Source organism: Bombus huntii, chromosome 18 (assembly GCF_024542735.1).
Source record: "Bombus huntii isolate Logan2020A chromosome 18, iyBomHunt1.1, whole genome shotgun sequence".
Taxonomy (NCBI): Eukaryota; Metazoa; Arthropoda; class Insecta; order Hymenoptera; family Apidae; genus Bombus; species Bombus huntii.
In genome coordinates, this window is record NC_066255.1 from 2,873,290 (window position 1) to 2,900,939 (window position 27,650).

The 27,650-nt window shown below is 41.5% G+C and overlaps 1 protein-coding gene across 1 annotated transcript in view; it reads right to left on the minus strand.

The window, feature by feature from the left end:
- LOC126875323 (homeotic protein Sex combs reduced) overlaps window positions 1-25,863 on the minus strand; it is a 47,377-nt gene extending 21,514 nt beyond the window's left edge. The window contains exon 1 of the mRNA XM_050638193.1: window positions 22,688-25,863. Coding sequence (XP_050494150.1) covers window positions 22,688-23,501 — 814 coding nt within the window. The 5' untranslated portion in view covers window positions 23,502-25,863. The remainder of the gene's footprint in view (window positions 1-22,687) is intronic.
- Window positions 25,864-27,650: the final 1,787 nt, after the last annotated feature.

Below are 27,650 nucleotides of genomic sequence, written 5' to 3' on the forward strand. Positions count from 1 at the left end.
AACTTTGGAATTTACTGCACTAGGAATGCGCCTAGGAATCTCGAAAGCTTTCGGTATTGCAGTCGGTTAAAAGAAAGGTGTCGAGTAATTCAATCGTTTTCATGCATCTTTACGTCAATTTTCTACGTCTACTGATATGCGTAGAGTATTGTCTAATTGAGTTAAATAAGTAGATTAATTAAGCGATAACAATTAATTTTTAAACGTGAAACAAAGTATTAATTTAAAAAGAGAAATGAAAAAAGATGGTAATTTAGAAAAAAATGGATTTTGGTATATGTGTGTATACAGGGCGGTTGGTAATCGGAAAGGGGGTGATTCTAGGCGAAAAAAGAAGTCGAAAATATAGAATAAGAATTTTTCGTTCGAGGCTTTGTTTTCGAGAAAATCGACTTTGAATTTTCGCTCGGTACGCCTGCACCTTATCGCGTCTCGTTACAACGTATCTCACTGTAGATCGTTGTCTCGATGGAAAAATTAAAAAGAAATTCTTATCTATATTTTCGACTTCTTTTGGTTTTTTGGTCTTTTTTTGGTTTTTTGTTTCCGCCGATTGAAAACTGCAGCCCATGAAATAGGCTTAGAAATCTGGTATAATTTTTTGTCTTTAAAAAAATTTTTTTCTTTTCCTTAAATATACAGAGTGATTATACAAAGCTGATTCTACGCGAAAAAAGAAGCCGAAAATATAGAATAAACATTTTTCGTTCGAAGCTTTGTTTTCGAGAAAATCGACTTTGAATTTTCGCTCGGTACGCCTGCACCTTATCGCGTCTCGTTACAACGTATCTCACTGTAGATCGTTGTCTCGATGGAAAAATTAAAAAAAAAAAAAAATGTCACCCCCTTTCCGCTTGGACCACCAATTACCAACCACCCTGTATATATTGATTGAGTTGTTATTTATATGACGAGATATTAAAACCGTCATGTATATTTAAAATAATTAATAAATAAATTCGCTAAAGACAGTGTGTAAATAGTAAATAAGATCGCTAACTCTTATGGTCGCGCTCCGAGGTCAAAACATGATTCGGATTGTCCTCTGGCTCATGTGCCGCTGCATGTGTGTTGATTAACCCTGCTGATCTCATTCTTCGTTTAATATTTACAACAAGAAACCATACAATGCATATGAAGGTTTGTCAAACTTAATATCAGATCGAGTCTGAAATGTCGCAAAAGAGTGGGCTGAAAAACGCAGCAAGTCGAGATCTGATCAGATTCACGAACGTTTACTGCATCTTGTCAATTCTCCATACTTATATTCGTTAATTTAATCTGAAGAACTCTAATGTTCTTAGTAACGGTGCCATCTAGTGTTGCAATAAAACATACATCCATTATTCGCCTAGAAACGTCATTAAGATTCTCATCGAGCATCGACATCGCCATCTAACAGTGTAACCAATCAAGTAACCGCAACTATAGATCGTAGGCAATGGTACACGATGCCAAGCAAATTTTAAAAAATTAATTGGCAATGATCCTTCGAACATTGGTCCGTGACACACTGTACGAAGGCACGCGCGCGCATTCACACACATACATATAGGAAACGGTACACACAAACGACCGAGACAGCGTTGCTGCCGCGGCAAAATTAATGACTTACCTTCAACGGGAACAATACAGTCAGCTGCGACTCTTTACGTGTCTGCGAGTAGCGCGCAGGCCGCCGCGATGCTAGAGGCTCTCGCCTAAGGTCGAACAAAAACACACAAACGAAGGCAAAGAGAGGGACGCGTGTGTATCCGTGGATCGATTTATTTCCAGACGCGAGAATGCGAACGATATCATTTTCGTAGCAGTTTTTCGTTCGGGACACGCGTAATCCGATCGAGGCCTGTGTCTCTCTTGGCGCGCTGCGAATATTTCACGCGCAATTTGCCACGGTCTCGCTGGATTATCGCGTTGTATACCTCCCCGTCTTCTCACTACCCTCTCTTCCTCCTTCGTGCTACATTGTTGCCAGTTCCTACACTTCCTATCCTACAATTTTAGGATGTTTGCTCATATTTTCGGCCACCGGACGCATCTTGCCTCGCGGCCAAAGCGAAACGCGTCTTATTTCAATTTCAGGCTTCAATTTCAATTCCAGAATACCAGCGGACTCGCGTTTGTTTGAAACACACTCACAGGCTAACTTTAGAGTAACCTGAAATGAACTATCCTGGTATTAGTAGGTAATTCTTCCAATGTTGAGTTAAAATGGCTGGATGGACTGAATTATATACGCCGTGAAACTTGAAATAAAATTCTTTTGCACGAAGTTTATGTACTTTTAATTAGCCATCGATTAATATGTACTTTTTTTTATGGCGAGTTTTAAAACAGGAACATAATTCGCAATGGCAAATTCGTATTTTCGCTAATACGTTACAGAAATGAAATCTAACCTCACATTTGTTTCACTCATTAGTCGAGTACTTTACTCTGGATATATTTCGAATATTCAACGATTTTTGCGATCTAGTCATTAACCTAAACAGTTATATTCTTCGTATAGCGTATTCATACAACGCACCAACTCAATAGCAAAGAGTAATAGATAGGTTATGTTCTTGAGTAATTACAAGGTATTCAACGATTTTTGTGATCCAGTCATTAACCTAAACAGTTATATTCCTCAGCGTATTCATACAACGTACCAACTCAATAGCAAAGAGTAATAAGATAGGTTATGTTGTTGAGTAATTACAAGGACTAAAATCATCTTTCAAGGAATATTTCCGCAGAATTCGTAAGAAGTCGTAAGCGACATCTGCTTCTTATTTTCCATGCAAAGCGCACGCGTTAGAAGTAGATATCATCGGAAACGCATCTTTCTTCCGAGGGCCTGGAGTTACCGCTCCTGTCCTCTATGAATCATGCAGTACCGATGTTTTAGGTCAGCTTGTTCCTCTTAGGAGGCTGTCGGTTTTGATCGGCCATGGCGTTCCTCCTGGTTACCCTAGTCGGGTGGTGCACGAGCCTCTAAGGCCGACTTGTAGTAGTACATAAGCCTCGCGCGAGCATTTATTTATGGTGCCGGATAGCTAGGGTGTACGTGGAACCGCCTCTACACAACCATAATGCTCTTCTCGAGCATCGCCTATCGAATGAAGCCGTTCCCCGTTCAATTCCGATTCGTTTTATATAGCGAAATCTCGTTGCTGAAGGTAAACTTGATGATACTCTGGTAGCTTCAATTAATAGTATTTTCAACAGTGAAGGTCATTTTAAATAGTTTAAGCATCAAATAATATAAATGAAAAAGTTTTCTCTAAAATTTTATGGAATTACTTTTCTACCTGGTGAATTAATGAAACATACACAGAAAAGTAATTTTCTATGAATTCAAATTATTCCAAAATTTACAGTTGATGTAACTTAGTACTAAGACGTTTATTGCATTGAACAATAATATATCAATTATCTGAGTGCGTTAAATAACTTTAGCTAATTTCAACTCCTCAAAAAATGATTTTTATATTTAAACATATATACAATATTCATATTCAATTTTGTATCCAATTAAAATGATTAAAATCAATTCTATATTAAATTAAATATTATAATCAAACATATATATAATATATAATAATAAAAGTAATGTAGATATGTATAAGAGTTCTTAAAACATTTATCTTCAACCTTTTGATAAGTGTACAAATTGTATTCTAACATTTACAGTTGATGTAACTTAATACTAAGACGTTTATTGCATTGAACAATAATATATCAATTATCTGAGTGCGTTAAATAACTTTAGCTAATTTCAACTCCTCAAAAAATGATTTTTATATTTAAACATATATACAATATTCATATTCAATTTTGTATCCAATTAAAATGATTAAAATCAATTCTATATTAAATTAAATATTATATTCAAACATATATATGATATATAATAATAAAAATTGATTGAATAATAAAGATAATGTAGATATGTATAAGAGTTCTTAAAACATTTATCTTCGACCTTTTAATAAGCGAACAAATTGTAGCGACACATCGCTTTCAGAAAACAAAAACAAAAAAGGGAAAGAAAAATCTCCAAGCTGCTTTTTAGTGAAGTAGCTGCCGCTTTCCCGAGGGCGATGTTTGAAAATCTTATCCAAATGGAAAGGACCCTCCAAAGAATTCACAGTAGTATGTAAACCTCACGCAAGCATTTATTTATGGTCTCGGGTCACCGGCTGTGCGCGGGGGCCGCCTCTACGCCGCACTTTACAGAACATATTTTACACCGAGCCATCAGCCATGGAATAAAGCTGTTTCCTACTTAATTCCGCCTTCCACTTTGATCCATGGGATGCGAAAGCGCCTCTGCAAACGCTTGTTAATTGACGCTATACCATGTGATAATTGGTGAACACAAGTTATCTGACATCATACGGTGCACTTTGTCTCGTGCGAACAACTGGGCCCTTTCGAACGAATCTGAGCTTGTTCAGGATGTGTAATCAACGATTTTCTTTAATAAGAACGTCTCTATTATGTCATCGAGTCTATCTTATAAAATAAGATATTTTCTCTTTAAACGTTGAAACTAATATGTCACAGTTTCACAAGCCAAATTGATTGACAGTTTATAGGACTTTTACAGAATTATTTATACACTTTAAAATTAAGTTAAAATTAGCTCAGATAATTAACACATTACTGTTCAATGCAATAAACATCTTAGTACTAAGTTACATCAACTGTAAGTTTTGGGATAATTTGAATTCATAGAAAATTACTTTTCTGTGGATAAGCAAGTACTTGTTATAGAAGTATAGAACTGAACTTCCATTTTCAGAAGGTAAATTTCTGCCATAAGTTCATTTATTGTGAGAAGTTGACATACGTTGGCACATTCAATTCTGGTTTCCTTCGTTTGATACAGTGAAATCTCTTTGCTGAAGGTAAGCTTGCTGATACTTTGGTAGCTTCAATTAATGGTATTCTCAACACTGAAGGTCATTTTAAATAGTTTAAGTATCAAATAATATAAACTAAAAAGTTTATGATATTGGGTTGGCAACTAAGTGATTGCGGATTTTGTCATTAGGTGGTATTGACAAAATCCGCAATCACTTAGTTGCCAACCTATAATATGTAACATAAGTTACATTCACATATCACAATTTTCTCAAATAATACGAAATTTTACCTTTTAAGTTAATGTAATTATTACAATGATGCAAAAATCCTCCTATTGGTGTACAAAGCTGGCTATTTGGCCCTCACACGACGAACACTGAATCAATTTTCACTCGTACGAGTTTCACGTTTATTACTTTCTTTTAGGTTGGCAACTAAGTGATTGCGGATTTTGTCATTACCACCTAACGACAAGACCCGCAACCACTTAGTTGCCAAGCCAATAGTGGACTCTAAAGCGAAGAGAAAATCATCTTTTAAACATAACCTCGTTTCTCTGCTTCTCGGTTCATGGAATTGGACCTCTGAGCAGTTCATATTCTGCAATTACTTCCAAATTATCTGTACGATACCGACACAAATGTGGAGTATATGAACTAAAAGTCACAAAACTATAGAAAATAATAATTCGCATAAAACAAATATGTGTACCAAGTTTCAGTACACAACGATAAAACATCATGGCGGTTAAATGTGTCAAACGGCGGACATGTACAGTTCTTACTGATCAGAATTACCCAACTTGCAGAAAACCATTAAGAATCGTATGAAATCCCAGCGCAATCTGTCTGACCACCCTATCTCCATAAATCTTTCTTTGGCCAAATAAATATAAATAAGAATCGGTAAGGAAGAAAGCACGTATCAACGTATTTACCAACATTCCCTTGGAAAATGGCGTCTACCGTGTCCACGGTAATCCCCGTTCCCTTGCAGCCAGTCTTGCAGAGTATTCGCGGTACGCACCAGCCGAAAATAGTTGCTAGGGGTGTAAAAGGGGCAACGATGTAAGCTGAGCGTGATTCCGCGTGCGGATTGAAATATCCGAAGGGATAATTAAGCTGGCGAATGGCGCATGGTTGAACGTATGAATAAATAAATTGAATGGCTCACGCAAGCCCCGTAAGCGTCGAATTATGCAAAGCCTTTTTGCCCTGCAACGTTTCTTTCTCGTTAAATCGATCAGCCTGTGGCGATCCACGGATGGAAAATGTATGTGTTCGCTAAATTGTTACACGGGACGTAATGTGCCGTGTCATAGAACGTAGGTGCTAACGAATCTCTGCATCTTACTCTTAACCACTAGACCCGTTAATGGACACGATTTGCGCGCGTTACCGTTTCACCGTTCGGTGATTAGCGTTCTGGGGCCATTTTCAAAGCGATTGCCTCTGCAGCGACTATTCTCTCGGTGTTCCAACGTGCGGTCATTAAATCGCTAGAACCATCCTGCTTCTTCGTTCTTCCAGGAGAAGATCTCCTGCACAGATCGGTGCGATGTTTGGCAGTTTTGCAATTAGAATGTCAAAAGAAAGACTTGGCGATTGCGGGAAACCGTTGAAGCGACTAACGGAATGGCTGAAGCGCAATGTGGCTGGAAATGTAAAAGTAGACTCGTCGACGTGTTTGTTACTTGGCATGCAGAATTCGGTGTTCATGGACGTCTTCATATGCACGACCTACTGCTCGCTAACCGTGAATGTCACCGTGACCAATCTTTCTTCAGCGAGCGAGCAGCTGACTTGTGCATTCTTTTTTATCACGCATCAAAGTAGGTGCCATACTCTGTTCCCCTACTGGCCTCGGTAGCTTTAATTTTCTCTTTTTCTCTCCTTCTTAATACGCGTTTCTTATCACTTTTTTTTCCTCTTTTTTTTTTTCAACCGACAGAAAGTTGCATTACAGTTACTACAGGTGTTACGAGAGTTTTATCGTCACGGTTATCGCGGTTTTTCGACTAATTGTCTCGTAGCATTCGCGGGCCTGATTTCCAAGCAAACGCACGTTTTCCTTTCTAGCGTTTCGGGCTTCAACGGAGGGAAGAATTCACATCGCCTTTGAAACTTATTCCGCTGGTTTCAATAGCCAAGTTTTTTACTACGCTGTGTCGTCAATTTCAACAGCGAACGTCATTGGACGGCTGGCCTGAAACAAAGCCTCTAACTTTCGATTTTCCATGTCAATTCTCCGTCTTTTTCTAATCGCTTTTAATCGTTGTTTATGTTTCTTGAAATAAATAGACTGAGATGTTTGCGGACGATCGTCGAATTTCCTGCAGCCAGGTAAAATAAAAAGTTACGAAACTTGGTTAAATAGCGTCGAACACTTTGGATCTGATATATCACCATCGAGAAGCTGCTAGTTTCTCAACATAATCTTCAGAATTTACAATGATAAAAACGTTAGGTGATTATAATTTTTAAATGATTTGCAACCTCGTCCAATTATTACCATTTTTCTTCGTCACTCTGAAATAGCTGTGCATGTGATTACGTTCAAATTGCAACACCTTTGTGCCGTACTTGTATCAATGGTAATTAGCGATTGTATTAATTATAAGATAACACCGTTACATCGAATAAACATTTATCTATCAGATGTTACACACGTAACGTTCATAGAAATACGTTTCATGCACGTGTTCTCGTGTGCCTTGAACTTTTCTGCGACGTGTCATTTACGTAAATATTTCTCATCATAGCGCACGCATCTTCCTTTATTTTGTGATCGATGCTCCAACCGATTCTCCCATATCTTTCACTGTGAACCAATCGCAAGAACGGAAACAATTCGTTCGTTTTGAAAACCGTGTGGAAATAGACAAAATATTCGATATAAAAAAGCAAAAATATACAGCTGTCTGGCACTAAGATTATTTCTATTCGGATGTTAGAAATAGATCGATGGATGCAATTATTATAGTTAAATTATCGTGTAATATCCTACTCTAACCTCTTAACCTACAACTACGGGCACAGCCCGTAGTACGATGATCGGGCTAAACGTAAATATTACGTAAATCGTAGGTTAAGAGGTTAAGATGGCGTTCTGAATTAGAATGTTCTAAAACAGCGTCTTTTTGTGATTTTTTTTTTTTTTTTAGAAGGGAAAGAAAGAAACGAAGTTATTGAATTTTGGCTGTGGTTTTATATACAGGGTGGTTGGTAACTGGTGGTCCAAGCGGAAAGGGGGTGACATTTTTTTTTTAATTTTTCCATCGAGACAACGATCAACAGTGAGATCCGTTGTAACGAGACGCGACAAAGTGCAGGCGTACCGACCGAAGATTCAAAGTGGATTTTCTCGAAAACAAAGCCTCGAACGGAAAATTTTTATTCTATATTTTCGACTTCTTTTTTCGCGTAGAATCACCCCCTTTCCGCTTGTACCGCCAGTTACCACCATCCTGTATATTTAACGAATAGAAAAAATTTTTTTAAGGACAAAAAATTATAACAGATTTTTAAGGGCTGCAGTTTTCAATCGGCAGAAACAAAAAACCAAAAAAGATTCTTCTCGATGAACTAAAAAAGTTCGTCAAAAAGTTTCTTCAAATAATTGTTGTAGCACCTTAAATTTTATTTTTTAGATTTTTTTATAAAACACATTTTTCCTTTAAACCCGCCAACATTTTTAATTTCACATTATTTTCTGTCTTTTTTTAGTTCATCGAAGCCCATGCAATAGGCTCAGAAATATGTCATAATTTTTTTTTACTTAAAAAAAAATTTTTTTGTATCCCTTAAATATATATAAAGCCATAGCTAAAAATTCAACAACTTCGTTTCTTTCTTTCCCTTCTAAAAAAAAATCACAAAAAGACGCTGTTTTAAAATCACAAAAATTCGGGACATCCCCTTAATCAAAGACAAGCACATAATATTGGTAAACATGCTACGAGAAAATGATGCAAAAGCAGTAATTCCTTTTCGATAATCGATCAACAATGACAAGGAAATATATTTCTCACTGTTCAAACGGCACTCAACATCCCTTGACAAATAATCCACGATTTTAGCTATGGCAATTTCGCTCAAGATTTCCTCTAGAAACTTGGCCCATCGATCAATAATAAGGAGCAATGGTAATAAGAGCGACGTTAATTTTACGAGTTTCGGAGATTGATCAAGCAACGAGAACACGTGCCGCGCGAAGGAAACCACGAAGTCGCGCAAATTGTTCGAGAGTTCAATCGCATCGAAGAACGTGTTCGACCATACGTTTTAAAACGATGATGTAAATGCGCAGAACCGTTGATCTCGTGTGATTTATTTGCAAAGGAGCGCGCGGCCAGCGAGCAGACGTCTATTACAGTTGATCGGCCGTAAATCAGGCGTCGCGACGCCCAATCTTCCAGAATAATTCTCAGATTGTTTTAACTTCGACTAATCGTTTAGCATAAACAATCGGCGCGGTACAGAATTTTGGCGAATTTTTATCGAGCGTTTGATATCTTTGCACCAACGCGTTTCAGAAAATAAGCAAATGACTAAAATCCTTAGAAATGGTGTTATAATACCGAAGAGGCATATTTAAATGCATACAGTCGTATTTCAGTGTTCACAGTATACCTTACCGTTCTTTTCCCTCTGAAATAAAACCCTTAGAATATACAAATTTCGAAACGTGAACTTGCTAATTTTAAAATGAGGAAAAATATTCTAAATAGCATTTTAAAGTATACGTACTATTCTATATGTGACGACACTCGACCACGGAACTTTCTAATGGCTTCGCGACACACAGCGCTGTATCTTCGAAGCGTAAGGTCGACACGCCTAATGTTCCATCGATATCCCTACGGTTCTTTCGCCGAATATTCGGAAGATCGCGTAACGCGGCAACCGTCGCGGACACCTAATAAACGCGTGCGTAGTGGGGATACGGAGGGGCAACAAAGAAAAGAATCCGTTTGGTTTCGAACCAGATTCATTCTGCCTCGAGCTGCGTAGTGCGAAAGGTTAGCGTCATAGCGAAGCAAACAACGCTATTAGAGATACGTGATTATTGACTCTTGATACTTAATCGTTAATTGTTGTGAAGTGCAATAGTAATTAATTGGTAGTAGTTGTAGTAGTAGTGCTCTACTGCTAGGGTACTGCTGCTTTTTTTCTTAATTTTGTATCGTGGAAGAAAAATCAAACTACCGTCGCCGTGATTTGAACCCGGGTCCCGAACGTTTGTAACCTAAGGCGCTAATCACTGCGCTACCGTCGTCCGACACTAGTTAGTGTCGAGTGGTGGTATTTATAATCGTTAATCGTTATTTGTTGTTGATAGTTAATCGTTAATTGTCGATCGTAAACTGTTGATTGTTAACAGTTTAATAAACTCTTTTGTTGAACATCAAGAGTATTTCTTGTGGGCACCTTGACCAACGTACCACCTCATATAATTGTTTAAAAATTCGCCAACATCTGTCACAAAATTAGAGACACCTTAATACCAGTGCTCTGACAAATGCAAACTCGAAAAACCTGAAGAAGGGGAGTCACGATCGATTAAAAGACCAGAGGTAAAGACTTATTCTCTGATTCACATAAATAATCCAGGCAGTCGTGGTGTTTACCAGGTACAATTATACGACTATGTTACGCCTTGAGGACACGCTAAATTGTTCTCGATACCCGGGTCGATACAGACTGGGTGCATCCGTAAGGATCATTGTGGCCGGTTGTTGCAGTGCTCGTGTCGTATCAAAGCCCAAGACGCACGAACAGACGCCATTCAAGAGCAGGCCATAAATTTCCTGCGGAGTGAAACACTGTTTTTTTACAATCACTCGTTTGGCCTGGATCGACGAATGCCCCGTTTCATACGAGCCTCGAATTCCTGCCGACCTTTTTATCGGTCTCGTTTAAATAGCTAGTAATACGTAGACAATTTGTCGGCCAGAGAGAACAAGGATGGTATCTGATTCAGACACTGCAGCTTTCTAATTGACTTCCAGTTAAATTTATAATAATTCCAAACTAAATCGAAGAGTTAAGGACGTCTGAGCTAGTGTCAACCAATTTTTCCTGTGGTTTTCGAAAGTGTAAAATAGTGGAATAATAAAACGATCAATTTCTGACATTAGATTGCAATCGGTCAAATACAGGTTAGGAAATTTAATGTATAAAATATTCTGAAATTTCATTAGCATCGTAATAACGTGCAATTGGCATGATGACGTTGGTAAGAAATCAATCTTGCAAACATACATTTAGAAAGAGAAATAGTGTACAGCATGAATAATGGCCTTAAACGTCTAATTAGCCAATACCACCTATACAATTAATAAATATAATGAATAATTGACTGTTCAAATACTTTGCTAATTGTTACGCAGTATAGATACATTTGCAATAAACATATTGCAATTCCTCTATACAGTTTCAAACTAGTTTCAAACTTAATCAACGTATTCACAATAACCAAATCTCACAATAGTTCTAATGAAATTTCCAAATGTGTAACATGCATAATATATTTAGAAAATGTGTGTGCAAGTGTTGGAATATGTTTGTAAGTCTGTGTATAGAAACTTGTACTCAATGGGCCGTATGAAGATGTTTGGAAGCAATCGGTAGAAAAAGACATCAGGAGGTTTACGCGTCGGTTTTCCAGCGACTTTTGTCGCGGGAAAACCACGGAACGCGTGTAACGTGGCGGCAGGCCAGCTAGAGCCATTCAGCGGCAGCTCGTAAATTTTCAGGAGCGGGAATCCTCCTTCGGGGAGGGGTTTGCCGGGGCCGAAAGAGAGCGACTGCAGGAGCATAAGGATCAAGGATCCCCGTGGTGAGCGGGCCACGCAGCAACAGGCGGCCCACTTCGCTCCCGGCACACATCCATTACCCCATCGGCTCATCCCGTTTGCGCTAGCTGCTTGCATTGAAAATTTATGTCCTAATAAGTGATTTGTACCGTGCTTCGAGTCTTTGGCCGTGCTGGATCTAAATTGGACAACCTGCCAGCATCCACCTTCTACCGAGGTGAACGCGTGCTTCAGCCATTATACGATTATGGCTTTGAATTTTTTCAGATGGCTGCTGTTCATCCTTGTAGTTTGGTCGCTTCATAATCGCTGTTTGTATTTGTCTAAATCGCTAGATTTTAAATATAAATTGTGTTGAGAGTGTCTTTCTTTCGCAAACGTGTTTTTTACAATGCAGCTTCATACAAACGTGAAAGCAAGTCTGTGAAACGTCGCGGTGTTTATCTCAACAGAACGAAATGGGTCGTACGTAATTCGACAAAATAATATAGAAGCAAAAACGTTGTGCGTCTATTATTTCCTCATAAAACGAGAGAAACTTCTCCGACAACCTAACATTTTTGTCCATTTAGGTTCTTAAGGTCTGAGATTGTATTTAGTGGCGAGCTATGTTTTTATTGAGATATGTGTGATTTCGTGTGTTACGCTAGATTAGCCGCGTAGTAGTGATACACATATATGAGTACGAGTGTGTGAAGTATGTGCGTGCGCAGCGTATGGTAAAACAGAAGAATGCAACTGTTGCGTACGCATGGTGATAAAAAAGATGGCGAGACAAAGAGAGTGCTGAGACGCGCGCAAATGTGTATCGACGAATATCTTGTAAATCACATATTAAACAAATCTGAAACTATTTTGATATCAATTCTGAGTGTAATGTAAGTGTTCCCATACATTTATTTCGGCGATTAAAATCCACAATTCTCAATAGTTATGAATCTTAGAAAGAAGTATTTAAAGTTAGTTCCTTCTATCGCTGTGTCACTTAGTTGCCGACCCAATATTCGTTTTATCGTGTTAGAAATTTTGTTCGTCTTTGTTTATATGAAAAATCTCAAATTTTAAAATTACTATTGAGATATGTGTAATTTCGTGTGCTAGACTAGATTAGTCACGTAGTAGTGACACACATATATGCTCGTAAAACAGAAAATGCAACTGTTCCGTTGGTAGCACGGAAAAGAAGATGGCGAGACAAAGAGAGCGCAAATATGTATCCACGAATATCTTGTAAATCGCATATTAAACAAATCTGGAACTATTTTCATATCAATTCCAAGTACAATGTAAATATTCTCATACATTTATTTCGCCCATTAAGATTCACAATTCTCCACAGGTTTCGTGAAAGGAAACAAGATAAGCGAAAGGTGTTGGGGTAACTTAAATTATTTAAATTAGAGTTGGATATTGAAATTGGAAACACCTGATAGAACGACATTTCAGAAAATCGATTGGAGGAAAATACACCGAATGTCTTCGTTCGGGAATCATTCGACTCGTCTCATCCAGGATTCGACCGGATACGGGCCATTAAACATCCGCTATATCGCGGTTCCCATAAAAACTCCATGAAGTAGCAATCCTGACGGTGTAAATTAAGTATTGTTAACCGGTCATCTCGCAAGGAAGAATATGATGGCCGCCGCGTGAATGTCCGAGTGCGTGTGTAACGTTAACACGGAACTAGCTGTATATTTGACAGGGTATTGCTTATGCATGCTGATTGATTAATGCATACTAATGAAAAAAAGTTTTTGTTGTTACTAAGATGAAATATGCGACGCGACTGGGAAAACCAGTTCTAGTCTAGCGTTCCCGTGTTAGTTTCGCCTGTTAGGCATGGTATAATCGTGAATGCGCACATACGTCTGCGCGTTCTCATCATCATGCGTGGCCGATACCGTCTGCCTCGACCATCCTTCGATCTCTACGGGCTTGTTAATTTCCTATTAGAAATCAGGTGGAAAAAGACGATCGTTCGACCAGCTCGTAGGAGAGCTTTAATTCGAGATTAAACAGTGCGTCGAAGATTACCATAATAAAAGCAGGTAGATTCATTTTGCCAAGGATCTTGAGAAAAATTCTTCCATTATTCTCATACTTAATCACCAGCTAAATGATAAACTGAAATACTAACCTTTTAACTAGTCACACCATCTTCTACCTTTCACTAGCTAAATAATAGAAACCAAATAGACTACTATAACAAGGAGGTAACAGCATTTTCAAACAATTTCAGTAAATTAGCAAACATTAATTGAAAATCAAAACGTGCTAGGAATTCAAACTAGTAAACTTTTGCATTTTTCAACATGAAAATCTATATATTTGTTCTCATCATAAATACGTTTGAAATATTGAAATTGCCTCCTTGTTGTTGTAAACTCTTTAATGGATTTCTATTCTTGCGATAGTTAAGTGAAATAATAAATTAAAAGTCGACTAGAGAATAGAACGTTTAACCTATTCCTGTGTTGCTGCCTACCTTGACCCAAACACGACCAGGCCGAACGCCGATCAATCGCAAATGCTTCGGCTATTTATTGCAATCGACCAAACAAATATGACCCCAAAGAGCTGACTCGTAATAGCTTCTCGTATTATCCGCTTGTTATCCTTCGCTCGAATCGCGCCACCCTTTCCACAACCGGTAACGAGTTCTAGCTACTCAAAACGCAACCGATGATCACCAGAACCAACACGTTAAGACGATCGGGACGGACTTGTTAAAGGGGGAAAGCAATCGCTGCTTGTTCTTGCCACCAGCCATTTTAACTGCTACCGATAGGCTCCTATGAAGTACAATAAACCTTTGCTCGTACCACTTTCTGTTCATAGTCTTCGTTTATAGTGAAACGATTGACTCGTGATTACGGGCTGCGAAGGTAGACGATTGCTAGATGGCAAATAAATGAAGAATGAAAAGATATGGAACGCCAGATCGACGCTGAAGTCACGTACAAGCATTTGTTTCCGCACAAAAACCTCCATTGGAAAGGATTTTGTGTGCCATTCAATGATACTCAGAACGGTTACATGAATCTTTTATGAAAAATTACATGGCAGCCATAAAATGCCAATAGGAGTATTACGTGCTCATCCGTTTGTCTTTAATTGTCCTTATTATCGTGCTATTTATTTATAAGGTCGGATGTGTTGAGGTTACCTGATACAGGAACGCGTGCATGAATTTGTAATATTGGCTTAGCAACTAAGCGATTGCGGATTTTGTCACTAGGTGGTATTGACAAATCCGCAATCACTTAGTTGCCAACCTAATAGAAATATATAGCACAGTAAATACAGCTACAGTGTATGCTGATGCGGATCTTCACTGTAGCAGTGTCATGTTACAAATGAAGGCGATAGAGAGCACGTCGATACATTTACAGCAAAAAACGTTACCAAGAAAATTAACTTTGGTGTGTAACTCTAGCTGAAAGTTACAGCGATAACAATCTACTTATAGCTGTTTTGTTTTTAGGCCTCAAAACAACATTCACATTCAAGGGCACAACAATATGGACCTCTCCTTCTTCAACTTCTTTTACTTCAGATGAAGTAATTACTTCAACAGGATTAATACAGCAAATGACGATAGAATTCCTCTCATGAAGACATTCTATTTTATTGCTGATTAATTATGGAAAAAGAAGCAGACAAAGTCGAAAAAGATTCGACTGGACTTTCATGAAAGCGGATGCACCATTCCATAGAGAAACGGTTTCCTCGAACATCAATTGATTTATTAAAAATGTCTAAAATCCAAGGAGTAAAATCTATTGGAAGGAAACATAGCTATTTCGATCGTGGCGTTTCTAATCAATATTAATCGATGCGCGTAATTTATTTGACATCCGAACGTCAAACCATATGGTTTATTTATGGAAAATTCTTCGGAAAAGTGATCATCGATAACTTTATTGCAAGGCTCTCCCGTATGTGTGAAAAGAAAATTTGAAAAAAGCTTTTTCTCAAACATCAAGAGAAATTGCAATAAAAGTGAGGAATTGTTACTTTGTTCTCGAGAAAGATTCTAAATATTTGAATGATTTCTACTCGTGGCTAGTATTTCGATTTACTAATCGACATTTTCCACTTTATCTATTATTCATAACATAGAAGCAAAAACTATTTATTGTAAAAACAAGAGTGTCCAGTTACCCAGGCATCTTATTTCTATAATCATGAGAAGCGAAGTTTACATGAAAGTTTTCCACGCGAAACTTTAATCTATGAGGCTTTCAGCGCCTGTTACAACAACTTTCCAATTACTCTTACAATTACAAACGTATTCTACCACTTCTACACCGAATGAAAGACCTGGTTTGTGTCTTCTCCATCACACGGACATCGTTCTCCAATCAAATAATCCGAAACGTCCAAACAAACCTACTCACGGCCGAACGATTACCGTCGGATAGACCAGAAGAAACATCCGGAGAGGACGTTTCTCTGTGTTTATTTATGAGAGAACGATCGGCTTGTAATTACGCGAACCCACCTTCCGCTTGCTTCTGCCAGCTTCTTGTGGAATCGTTAACCTCCAGGCAAAAATAATTGCGCGATCGTTCGATGGACGATAGCGGGTCGCGCGAGGCCGATTATCGTGCCGTTTAACGGCCAATCGACCGTTTCTAAATAGACGGCGAGTTCGAAGATGAGCCACCATCGTTCGCCACTGATTCGTTTCGTCGACGCAAGAGATCGTCGTGCACCGGTAGGCCGCGTTTCGCGATCGTTATCGCGAGTCTTAACGCTGCGTGCTTCGTGGACATTAACGCGGCCGCTACTTCGCTCTTCTCGTCGATTTTTCACCGTCCACCAGCTCACAATGAAGATTTCCGACTGGATTGCAACGAGATTTCGTGTTAATTGTGATTTTCGTGTCTCGGCTCTGATTGATTTTTCAGCTGGTTGGAGGAGAACGTCGATGCAAGTGTGAGAAATTGGTTAGGTTAATTGACACTGACTGTCTTCGCGTTCCATTCCATGAGAATAATCGTGCAGATTTCTATACATAGTTGTATTATACGCTAATAACGCTTAAGTCTTTCGAATACCCGTAATGATTCTTCCTTATTTTGAAGAATAATTCGCCGTTTGTGTCGTGAAACATGCAACTCTTTAAACTACAATCAAGATACATAATTTCGAATAAATTCCGATCGCGTATAATGGAAAGGATATTGAGAATTATACCGTTCTTGTATAAGATAATTATGCGTGGAATAAGCCAAGGATACCGGGAAGTAGGACTTTAATTGCGTGCATCATTTTCTCGGAATACTAATTACGTTCAGCATCTCCCAACTTTTAATTTGCCAACTTTTTGCACAGCCCAATAATAAAAAATACAATATCAAATGATGCCATCTTCTGCCCTCGGCTTCCAGGAAAAATGTTCCATCGAGTAAATTACCTGCCCTTGCAGGAATATTTACTTACTGGCCTTATGAAAGCCTATCGTTAATTCTGAATGTTATTATGATCAAAAATAAAATAACCAAGTATCAGAGCTCAATACTCGTCTGAAACCGGCAATTTTGGAACTTTCGTTACAGAAAGTAAATTTCAACACCAACCACTTTCTTAACCACTAAAAATCGTCTTTCCCGACTAATAACTTTCTTACATCAAATTCGACGCGCTCAAATATACATTGTGCATCTATTAGCAGGGAAAATGGCGCCACATTGAAATTCCTCGATCTAAAATAATCGATGTTCCCCATCTTCGAAGATAATCGTGGCTTCTTCTCTCGAACGCGGAAAATTCGATCGCGGAAACATCTGACCCGTGGCACGTTTATTTCTTCAGATCACACGGTTCAACGTTTACATATTAGCGCGTGTTTCAAAGCGTCGCGACGCTCCAGCTAAGATGCCTTGTTGAATACGACCCTTGACGAATCAATTATTTCCTCCTGGATGCGGACACGCGAGATGTCTATTCTTACGCGTTCTTTCGACCTCTTTCGAAACAAACACTACGCCGTGACGAGGATGACGTCATCGTGTCGCTGCCACGGCTTCGAATCAGCGCAATTCCACGTGTTTTCGATCAGAAAAATTAACCACATCTTCCCTTCAATTTCATGCGTGAAGAAATGCTCGTTAACTGTATCGACAATTATACGGATTATTTGATAAAGTGAATTTTATTTATGGCAAAGCGACGGTAGGCTTTCATGGCGATTTGAAAGCATGTGAAGTAGCATTCACAAAGGAATAACGTAAATATTAATGCGGGAACTGGTTCTGTGAAACAACCCTTACGAATATACGTCTGACTTGTGGAACGAGGATAATATTACGAATAACATCTTTTGACACGTGTTTTTGTTCAATGAGAAGAAAATATGTAATAATAAAGTACGAAGTCTTAGGTTTTTCCACACGATATAAAACGTAATTAAAGGTATCATTTTTCCTTTTTATTGCTAGAATATTTCTTTTTTAGTTTTTGCACTATTTTTGTTATTTATTATCACGATGAACTGAATACAACGATGTATCTGTATACAAACACGAAACCTAATCTGTCGGACGTTGTGACCTTTGTTTTTATAGAAGAATTTTGATTGTTTTGAAAGAAGCGAAGATTTTTTCCATGTTCTAAAAAATAGCCATTTCTTCATTTTATTAGTAGACTATTTTTCTTTAAATTTTTCAACTGTATTTATTATTTATTTATTTGTGAATGTTCATACAAATTAGTATTTCCATTTCCAATTTCTTCCATCTTCTAAAAAATAGCCATTTCTTCATTTTATTACCAGACTATTTTTCTTTAAATTTTTCAACTGTATTATTTATTTATTTATTTGTGAATGTTCATACAGATTAGTATTCTTCTGAAGTCGATTAAAAAATTGAAGATTTCTTGCATCTTCTAAAAAATAGCCATTTCTTCTTTTTATTACCAGACTATTTTTCTTTTAATTCTTCAACTGTATTTATTTATTTATTTATTTGTGAATGTTCATACAAATTAGTATTTCCATTTTCAATTTCTTCCATCTTCTAAAAAATAGCCACTTCTTCTTTTTATTACCAGACTATTTTTCTTTTAATTCTTCAACTATATTTATTTATTTATTTATTTGTAAATGTTCATACAGATTAGTATTCTTCTGAAGTCGATTAAAAAATTGAAGATTTCTTGCATCTTCTAAAAAATAGCCATTTCTTCATTTTATTACCAGACTATTTTTCTTTTAATCTTTCAACTGTATTTACTATTTATTTATTTGTGAATGTTCATACAAATTAGTATTTTTCTGAACTGATTAAAGAAGCTAATATTTATTCCTGTTTTATATAAAAAAGCAGTCACAAATACCTTGAGTATTTTGTATATTCTTGCACCGCACTCGCGTCCTATATTTTTTTTTTTTTTTTTTGCATATTTAATCCACGCACAGGCAAACATGCTGAATCTGTGATTTTGAAATCCGTACAACAACAACATCATTGTATCTTAAATATCGCCGTTAGCCGTTCGTAGATCTGGCAAATTCGAGTCAAACTGCTCTAAATTCAGAATCTCCGACAGAGTAAAGAAGCGAAGAAGAGAACGAACAACGGGTTCTTTGCTTTCAAAGATCGTTTACAGAAGAGACGGTCAGGTTAGGACTCACCTAGCGTAATTATCTCGAGTACAATTCACCCTTTGACGGCAGGACGTTCGTGTGACTTTTCGTGATTTACGATCATCCTGTGCTTCACCCGTTTATTCACAATTCTGTGAACGAAGCTGTTATTACGACAATGTCAGTGCAATTAAAGCAAGGTTAGATTCGCTCAACAGACGTCCTTTCGTCGCCAAAAATTCCTGTCTCCACAGAGAGCGGTACCGTTCGCCGTGCGTCGCATTCGATAGCGAGACGAACTTCAGAGGACTGTTGTACCGTCAATGGAGCCTCAAACACCACCTTTCTCAGTATAATAGCCCCCCTCTATACAATACAATACTAGACGCTTCTAAATATAGCCTCGTATATTAATTCGATTGAATTCAAGTACATCGCGATATTGCACGGCTCGCATCAACAATTCTATACGTTTCTGTCAAAGTGTTTCTACCAAATGAAAATTTCAAGCGGCTAGAATCGTCAGGTAAATACAAAGAGAAGCCTGTAGGTGGAGAAAACCCGTGACGTTGGCCGCTGAAAGTTCGTCCAGCCTGTAAAACATCCTCTAGCCGCAGTTCGGATAATCCGTGTCGGTAATCCTAGCCCCCCAGCGCAGCAGCCGCGCACTGGAAACCAGAAACGCACAGGCAACGCAGGGGAAAGAATGAAAGCGCGAAGGAGGCGTGAGCGCGAGGGAGAGGAAGTCGAGAGAGGCGCAGGAAAGGAGCTTTGGATTTCGTATCCCGTTTGGGAGGCCCGTCGAATGGGCTTCGGCCTTCGTTCGTGAGAGGCCGGACGCGCACAGCGAAAGACTAACAGAGAGGGAACGCGCAAGAGAACGGACCATGGAAACGGCGAAAGAAAGACACGGCGAGGCGACGAGACAGAGAGGGCCATCGAGAAAGAGAGCAAGACGACGAAGGAAAGGGCCCCCCGCGCCTCACAATGCAGCCTGATTTATGGCCCGGCCGCACATACATAGAGTTACACACGATATCATAATACCATTAATTCTTCGTCAAATTCCCCGCTGACTGAATCATACTGGCCACGCAGTAAATCACGCGGGGCGACTAATGTGAACGCGACCAGCGCTCGCTGTCTTATCTCCTTTGAACCACGGGGGCAGGTGGATCCAGTCTCTTGGACTCCGCTGAATTACTCTTGTCCTGGCCTCGGACTAGCCCCCTCCTTGTCCTTCCTACTCTTTCCTTCTCTACCAGCTCTAACCCCCTTGGCGTCCTCGCGACGCGAAACCGACGCACTCTATTTGTCTCCTCTCGTTTCCGTATTTTTATAGTCGACGTCGGTTATCCACGGGAGAATCAGCGAGCTGATTTCACCAGGGACTACCACCACGGTAGCTGCAGTCACTTGTCGGGACACCGTTTACGTAATCGCGGTTTCACACAGATCTCGAGGTTCACGGCGCGAAGATACCTTCTGCGAGAGGACAGCGTGGGCAGTAGTGGGAACTGGTCACGGGTTTTCTTCCATTTGGATGATTTCGTTTTTCGCTTTTGCATTTCTCCATATTTGTTTTTGTTTGTTCGAAAGGGACGAGAGAAGGGAGAACGTTGGGCTGCCGCGCTCTTTCGCCATTTCTGGCGTCATTAATTTCGCTAGACTTTTAGAAAGAGTCCGCTGTCTTTGGAAGAAAATATAGCATTGAAATTCTCTCGAACAACAAGGTCTCAATTTTAGATACTCGAATCGAAATTCTGTGATAGGAAAGACGATGGAAGAGAAGCTTCAAGTGTTTGTGTTACGGTTTCATATTTCTTTCCTTCTGAATTTGATCCCTGAAACCATTTAACCATGCTCTCTTCTATTTATGATTGCCGTTACAAATTCCGGTTATCAAAATAAAGAACTTCTCCAAACACTCGAAATTCTTAGTAAGCTCTCAAAAACCCGTGTCACATTTTTCACAAGTACAAAATTCCTATCAAGCCTAGCAATTTTTTATTCGTCATTTAGAAGAAGACTCTGTAGTCGGATTTAACACGTTTCTCATTCATTGCCATCCTTAACGGAATCCAAGCTAATATCAAGTTATACGCGTCTATCATTTTTCGGAATTTTGATTCGCTCGTCGCCTTTCCCTTCTTTTACGCCTGACACAATAGTCACGTAATTGGCAGCAAGTTTCGAAGAAGCGAGGCTATCCTATCGATTATTTTCTGCTATTCTTGCGCGTCGTTCGTCTTTACACGTCGGCCATTCGGCGATAACATTTACAAACTACACTTTGCCCCGACGCAAATTGCTCCAAATTGCCCTCCGATAAATTTTTTCCGCCGCGTGCCAACCCATTAGCCGCTCATAAAGCGATACGCATTTATTATCGAAAAAAGCAGCCAACTTCTATCTGTATTTACCTACTAAACGATCATCAAAAAATTTCACAGAGACGATAAAGAATATTTGAAATAGTTGCGACACCGGGACATCACGGCGCATGATATACGAACGAGGATCGCTATCAGCGACGAGTATCGAAATTTATAATCGCTCGGCTAATATATTTTATGCGTGATTTAACGACGATTTAAGGTGGCGACCGCCGCGAAGTAATCACACGGCCAACTAAGACCCGCATTCCTGTTATGACATACTGGCACAAATTTCCGTGTCGCCGAAAAACAAATCACCGACTGCTTACTTTTACCCAACCGCCACGTTTCTTTCGTAGATCTGCGCGATGACTTATCGCCGATCGGGTGCCAAGCCGACGCACGATTTACGGCCCAACGGAATCTCCATTTTCGCGTGGTTCCACGTCGTCCTTTTTTTGTCCGTCGTGCGTGTGCGTCCGGAGTAATTCGTTTATGGTGGTCCACACACTTCCCATGTTCCAGGAAACACGAGAACTGTTCGACTTCCAGAAATTCGAAACTTTCTTTCGCCGATCGCAGTTAAGGAACTCGTGCACGCGTGGCCGGAAGCGAAAATTGGAGAATGACGAAAAAACGAGAGATATCTTATATCCTTTGCGATACTGACAATGTTATTTTATATTTCCCCTTCTTCGAATGGGATCTTGCTATATCGGTAAAAAGCAAAATTATAGCAAGTCTAATTTATACGTCCACGTCAATAATCGTGTCCTACCAGGAAACGCAAAATAACCGTGTTTTAACGTTCTCTGCGCGAAACACAAACTATGCTTGTTTTGCAATAATTTCCTAACAACTTGACCGCGAGTATCTCTTCGGATCGAACAGTCTACTGTCTTCGGGACCAATTCGCAGAGTAATTTGACCCAAGTTCGTCTACCGTCCGACCTTAACCCGCAATTAAATGCAATTAAATGCGATCGTAGCGATTGAGTTAAGAGGAAGAAGAATAAGAAGAAGAAAAGGTTCGAGACTTACTCTGTCCGATGTGCACCCTCTTCATCCACGAGTAGATCTTCGGTGGCTCGTTGCCGGTGGGGTTTGTCTTATTCGACGAGTTGTTGCCAGTGCTGGAGGTACTGGAGGTCGAGGATGCTGGCGAGGATGCGGATGACGCGGTGGTCAATGTGGAACTTCCCTCTGCTACAGGTCTGGAACTTCCGCTTGCGGGTGAGGCGGCGGATGCAGCGACCGACGACCTCGACGAACTTCCAGGCGGCGAGGTGAGGCCTGACGCGGCTTTGCTGGTGCCAGGTGCTACCAGAGGGGTCGGACTGTTCCTAGAGGTGGACGTGGTCAGATCCTGGGGCGACGCGACGCTGGTTGAGGACGTCGAGTCGGCGTACTTGCAGCTCGACGTGGACGGTGCCGATGGCGCGGACGCGGCCTGAAGAAGTGGCGTCGTCGGGTCTTGATGCAGCTGCTGCTGAGGATGGTGCTGTTGCGGATGATGTTGCGACTGCTGGTGCAAATTGTGTTGCTGCGAGGTTGTCGTTGCGCTCAATCGAGGCTGTGGCTGCAACTGCGTGTAGTCTATCATACCCGTAGGCGCTGTATGTTGCATTCCAGAGGCTGGTGTGGCGTACGGATGCTGAGGATAGTGTTGCTGAGGAGAGTAACACGGTGCAGGGTAGCTAGTCGCTGCTGCATTCGGATTGTAATAGTCTCCGCCTGCAGGCGACGCCGCCTGCATCGGTTCTCCAGGTGAATTAGCTGTGGCTCGTGGTTGCTGTTGCGTCTGCTGCCCCGCGTAGCAAGACGCCAGCGAATTGACGAACTGATAGGAACTCATGGTTCACGCGAGTAATGCACCCGTCGTTAACGTCACTGTTACCCGATTCGTTCCACACGTGTTACGATTCGATATTCCACGACAACAACACCACCGATCTAATCTGGATCTCCGAGTGGCGGCAAGATACGCGCACTGTCGTTAAATACGAGAGCCTGTCATCGCTGGTCGTTGATTTCACGACGACGACGACGACGAAGACGAGGACGATGACGGTGGGAACGGTAGCATGTCACACTTGCCGATAACAGAGGAACCTTGGATATTAGGTGCTATCACTTGGTTAGGAATAAAAAACGAGCTCACCGTTCTCTTGTTCGTTTGGCGTGTTCACACCTATCGCGGCCCGTTACACGCGGATAAACACGTCCCTAAACGATTCGATAATGAACGAGGGGGATCGCGACGAATAGAAAGAGACGCAGTCGTGTACCGGCAGGCGGGCAGAGTCTAAACCGACCTGAGCCGTGTCGAGTTTACGAGGGCCACGTGGGCCTAGGCTATAAAACTGTCTTCTGCTTCTTTACGACCTCACGAGTCGCAATTACCTACAGAGAACTCGTCGAGGCAGCGTGCAGTAGCGCGTAACAGCCGGCTTATCGGGTCGCCCCATTGAAGACCAGACCCCATGCACTTCTTTATTTCTTTCTTCGTCGATGATTTATTCGCACGAATCACCGCGTGTCCTTTGAAACAGCGTATGCACGAAATCCGCGATTGTGCCGGCGTTCGCGATACGACGTATTATCTCCAACGTAACCAACCGATGCGATGCGTCCGTATGACAGTAAGATCGACGAAAAAATGAGAACGTACACGGCGAACGAAGAAAACGCGATCGTCGTATGACGGAAGACGGAACCGTGGCGAATGATTCTCTGTCCGCGGTGAATCGTCGGTATGCCGGTGTACCGATATCACCGCATTAGGGGGTGAAGCGTTATTGCCGCGGCTCGGCGTTCACCGTTCCTGTTGCGTGCGCGGAGGGTGGTTGGTATCGTACTGAAGGCCTCGCTACGATCCAACGGAGGCCCGGTGTATGCGGTAGCTTGTCACGTGCCCGCGCTCTCTGCGTGTCAGAGGAGCGCCTCGACCAATCCCCGTCGTTCGTCAAACCTTGATTGGTCTCTCCGCCGGCGTAGGATTCTTCAACCCCGTTCCTTGCGTCTCCGTCGGGTCTGTGTGGTGCTGCTGCTGGCGCTGCTGCTGCTGCTTGCTCGTGTGGTGGTGTTGCCTGGCTGCTACCCGACGTGACAAGAGCCGACGAGAGGGGTGTGCGAGCAGGACAGGAAATCCGTGGGGTCACAGAGAGGGGATAGCACCGTCAGGGGGGCTAATGGAGAGATATTCGGGAGCCCCGAGGACCGATGGTGGGGCGAGGATCTCTCTGCTTCTTTCTCTCTCTTTCTGCTTTGCTGTCGTTTTCTCCTTTGCAATCTTCTAGCCGCAACGTCACCAAGAAGTAGTCTTCCGCTTGCCGTCTCTGCGAGGGGGCAACGCGCGCACGCGCCCCCTTCCGCGTACACCCTCGTGCCGTCGAAAGAAGGAAGAAGAGGTGGTTCCCCGCTAGATGCTACCGCCGCGTTCTGCTTGATCGCCGATCGCCTCGATCTTTTTGCAATTTCTCGTTTTTCGTTACGTTAGCGGTATCGCGCGATCATCGTCGTTTTTAATTGCTACCTTTAATTTCCTCCTGTGTCTTCGACCAAATCTTCAAGATTTAACGAGTTTGAACGACGACGGCCCTCGATAATTTCCGAGTTGAAAGGCTGCTGCTTCGACGGAATGTAGATTCTTCGTTTCTCTTAGACGAAATTTCTCGCGACCAAAGGTAGATCACTGCCATCGAGCCACTTTCGGCCGCATTTCGCGGGCCCCGTGCTTCAGAAGGAATACGCGTCGAGGAGCAAACGGGTCTCTAGCCGCGAACGAAAGAAGGGATGCGCATAAGTCAGCCGGCCGGCCGCGGCTGACAGTTTTATGAGAGTTTGATAGTCTCCGGCGCGGTGTTCTCTGATGGCAGAGGAGCCGGAACGTGTCCGTGGGAGAAACGAGGCTGCTCTCGCTGGTGGGAAAGAGAGGAGAGCGCTCGTGCGAGCAAGAGGGAAACACGCGCGCACTACGCACCGCACTCTTTATTGTCCCATAAATTCAAACCTGTTGCCCATAGCCGAATGAGAGAGACGGACCGAAGGAAGGAGCAACAGAGATGGAAAGGCAGGGTGACGGATAGAGAAAGATGGATAGAGAAGACGGAGAAGGAGAGAGGAAAGCGTGCACGAGGTTAGGAATCCTCTCCCAATCGCGCAATCCGATTGACGCCCCCGTTATCGCACGTACGGCGAACCCGGACGCAACTCGTAACTCACTGAACCGACTGAGCCGGTCGAGAGGAAAGCCTCGGAGTTGGCGGCTCGAAGCAAGCAGAAGCATGTGTGACGTAGTAGCCAGTTGGTCAAACGGGGGGCACCGCGGGGTGGCGACGTGTCGGTGGGGTTCCGGAGCGAAGGGGACGGCCGAGGAGGCGGAGCTCTCCTTGCTTCTCGCGGATAACTCTTCGTGCTCGACTTCGTCCAGTTTTCATGCATATTTTCCGCGTTCCTCGCGACTACGCTTCACGTAATTAAATTATCGTCTTCCTGTTTCCCCTTTGCTCCATCTATCTATTATTTTCATCTATTTTATCATCTGACTACTCGTTGTACAGTCGGTGTTGCATCTCAAACGATCCTGTTACATTCTCCTTATCTTTATAATTTCGAAATTTCGCCGCAACATTCTCGCAAAACCATCGCTACACGTTTCGACCATAGATGGATAATTTCGAAGCAGGAGAGAAGCGAGCGAAAACCACTAGTATGCCACTCGCTCGCCAGATGTGGCAAGTGCGTCCGTTCCTGTTGAATTGTCGCGCGCGCCCGCCCCCGGTCGCCCCACCCTTCTTCCGCGTCCCCCCACCACCGCATCGTCGCGCCCCACCATCGCCGACCAAACTAGCTATCTCTTCCTCTTTAAGTTCTCTCGCGGTTGTGTACGTGCACGCTACTATCCCCACCACCTTTTCAGTATTCGCCACTTCGGAGCCCGGTATTTGTCCTACACCTACCATCCTTCTAGTCCTCTCTTTCCACGTCGCGGTGGCGTGCCCTGAACGATCGCGCGCGCGCGCGCGTCAACCAACTCGTTCGCCGAAGAGGAAGAGAGAGGGAGACGGAGGTTGACAAGTGATCGCGGATCAGACACGGTTCATTCTCGCCGCAAAACACCGTCGAGTCGTTGGAAGCGCGATCATTGCCAGGACGTTTGCGGATTCGTCATCGCGCCGACGATGCCGCTTTGTTCTTGCAGACTTGGGGGTCCGTGTTTCCGGTGTTCCGCAGGCTCCTTTCCAATGAATTCTCGCAGCCAGAACCGGATACAGTTGCATCGTTGCAGTTTACCATTCGATCATAAAATTCGGATGAATATCGATTGGCGAGAATAAGTCACGTCCGAAATTGTTCGTTTTTTGGACTAGTGGAGATGGATGTGTTATTTGCAGGTATTTTCTTCCAACAGAGATTTTCCATGCAGGCTTTATAATATTTTGAAGGAATTTAAAAGCGTAAAAATATACAGAAAGACATTTTTTATGATATTTAGTGGATGGGAGAAAATGTAATTTCTTTACATTGTTAAAAAAAGAAATTGTAGAAAAATATACTTGTAATTCAGCTTATTCTAAAATACTCTCCTTAGAAGAAGTTATATTTTTTCGGGAATTACTTCAAAATATCTTATAAATCAATTATGTTTTAAATGCTTCCTCCGTCGCAATCGTTCGCCATTACGAATTATATTTGCCACATGTTCGATCGAATTTCGTGCCACGTTCGAATAGCCAAGCTGCAACAAGTAACAAATTATACTTCGATGAAAATTACGAACGTCCCATAGCATTCGGAGAATACTACGAAGAGTCGCGCTGATGTACGTTCTTCGGGACGTAGGCCGAGATAACGAAGTCATCACGTCAAGACGTCGATGTATTTCAGACTGACGTAATGAAAGCCAAAGGCATAGGGGGAATCGGTTTGGAAAGAAGTCGACCACGGTCGGGGCATTTCGGTCTGATCCGCATTGCCTCGCGGCCGCGTGTCACTCTTTTGT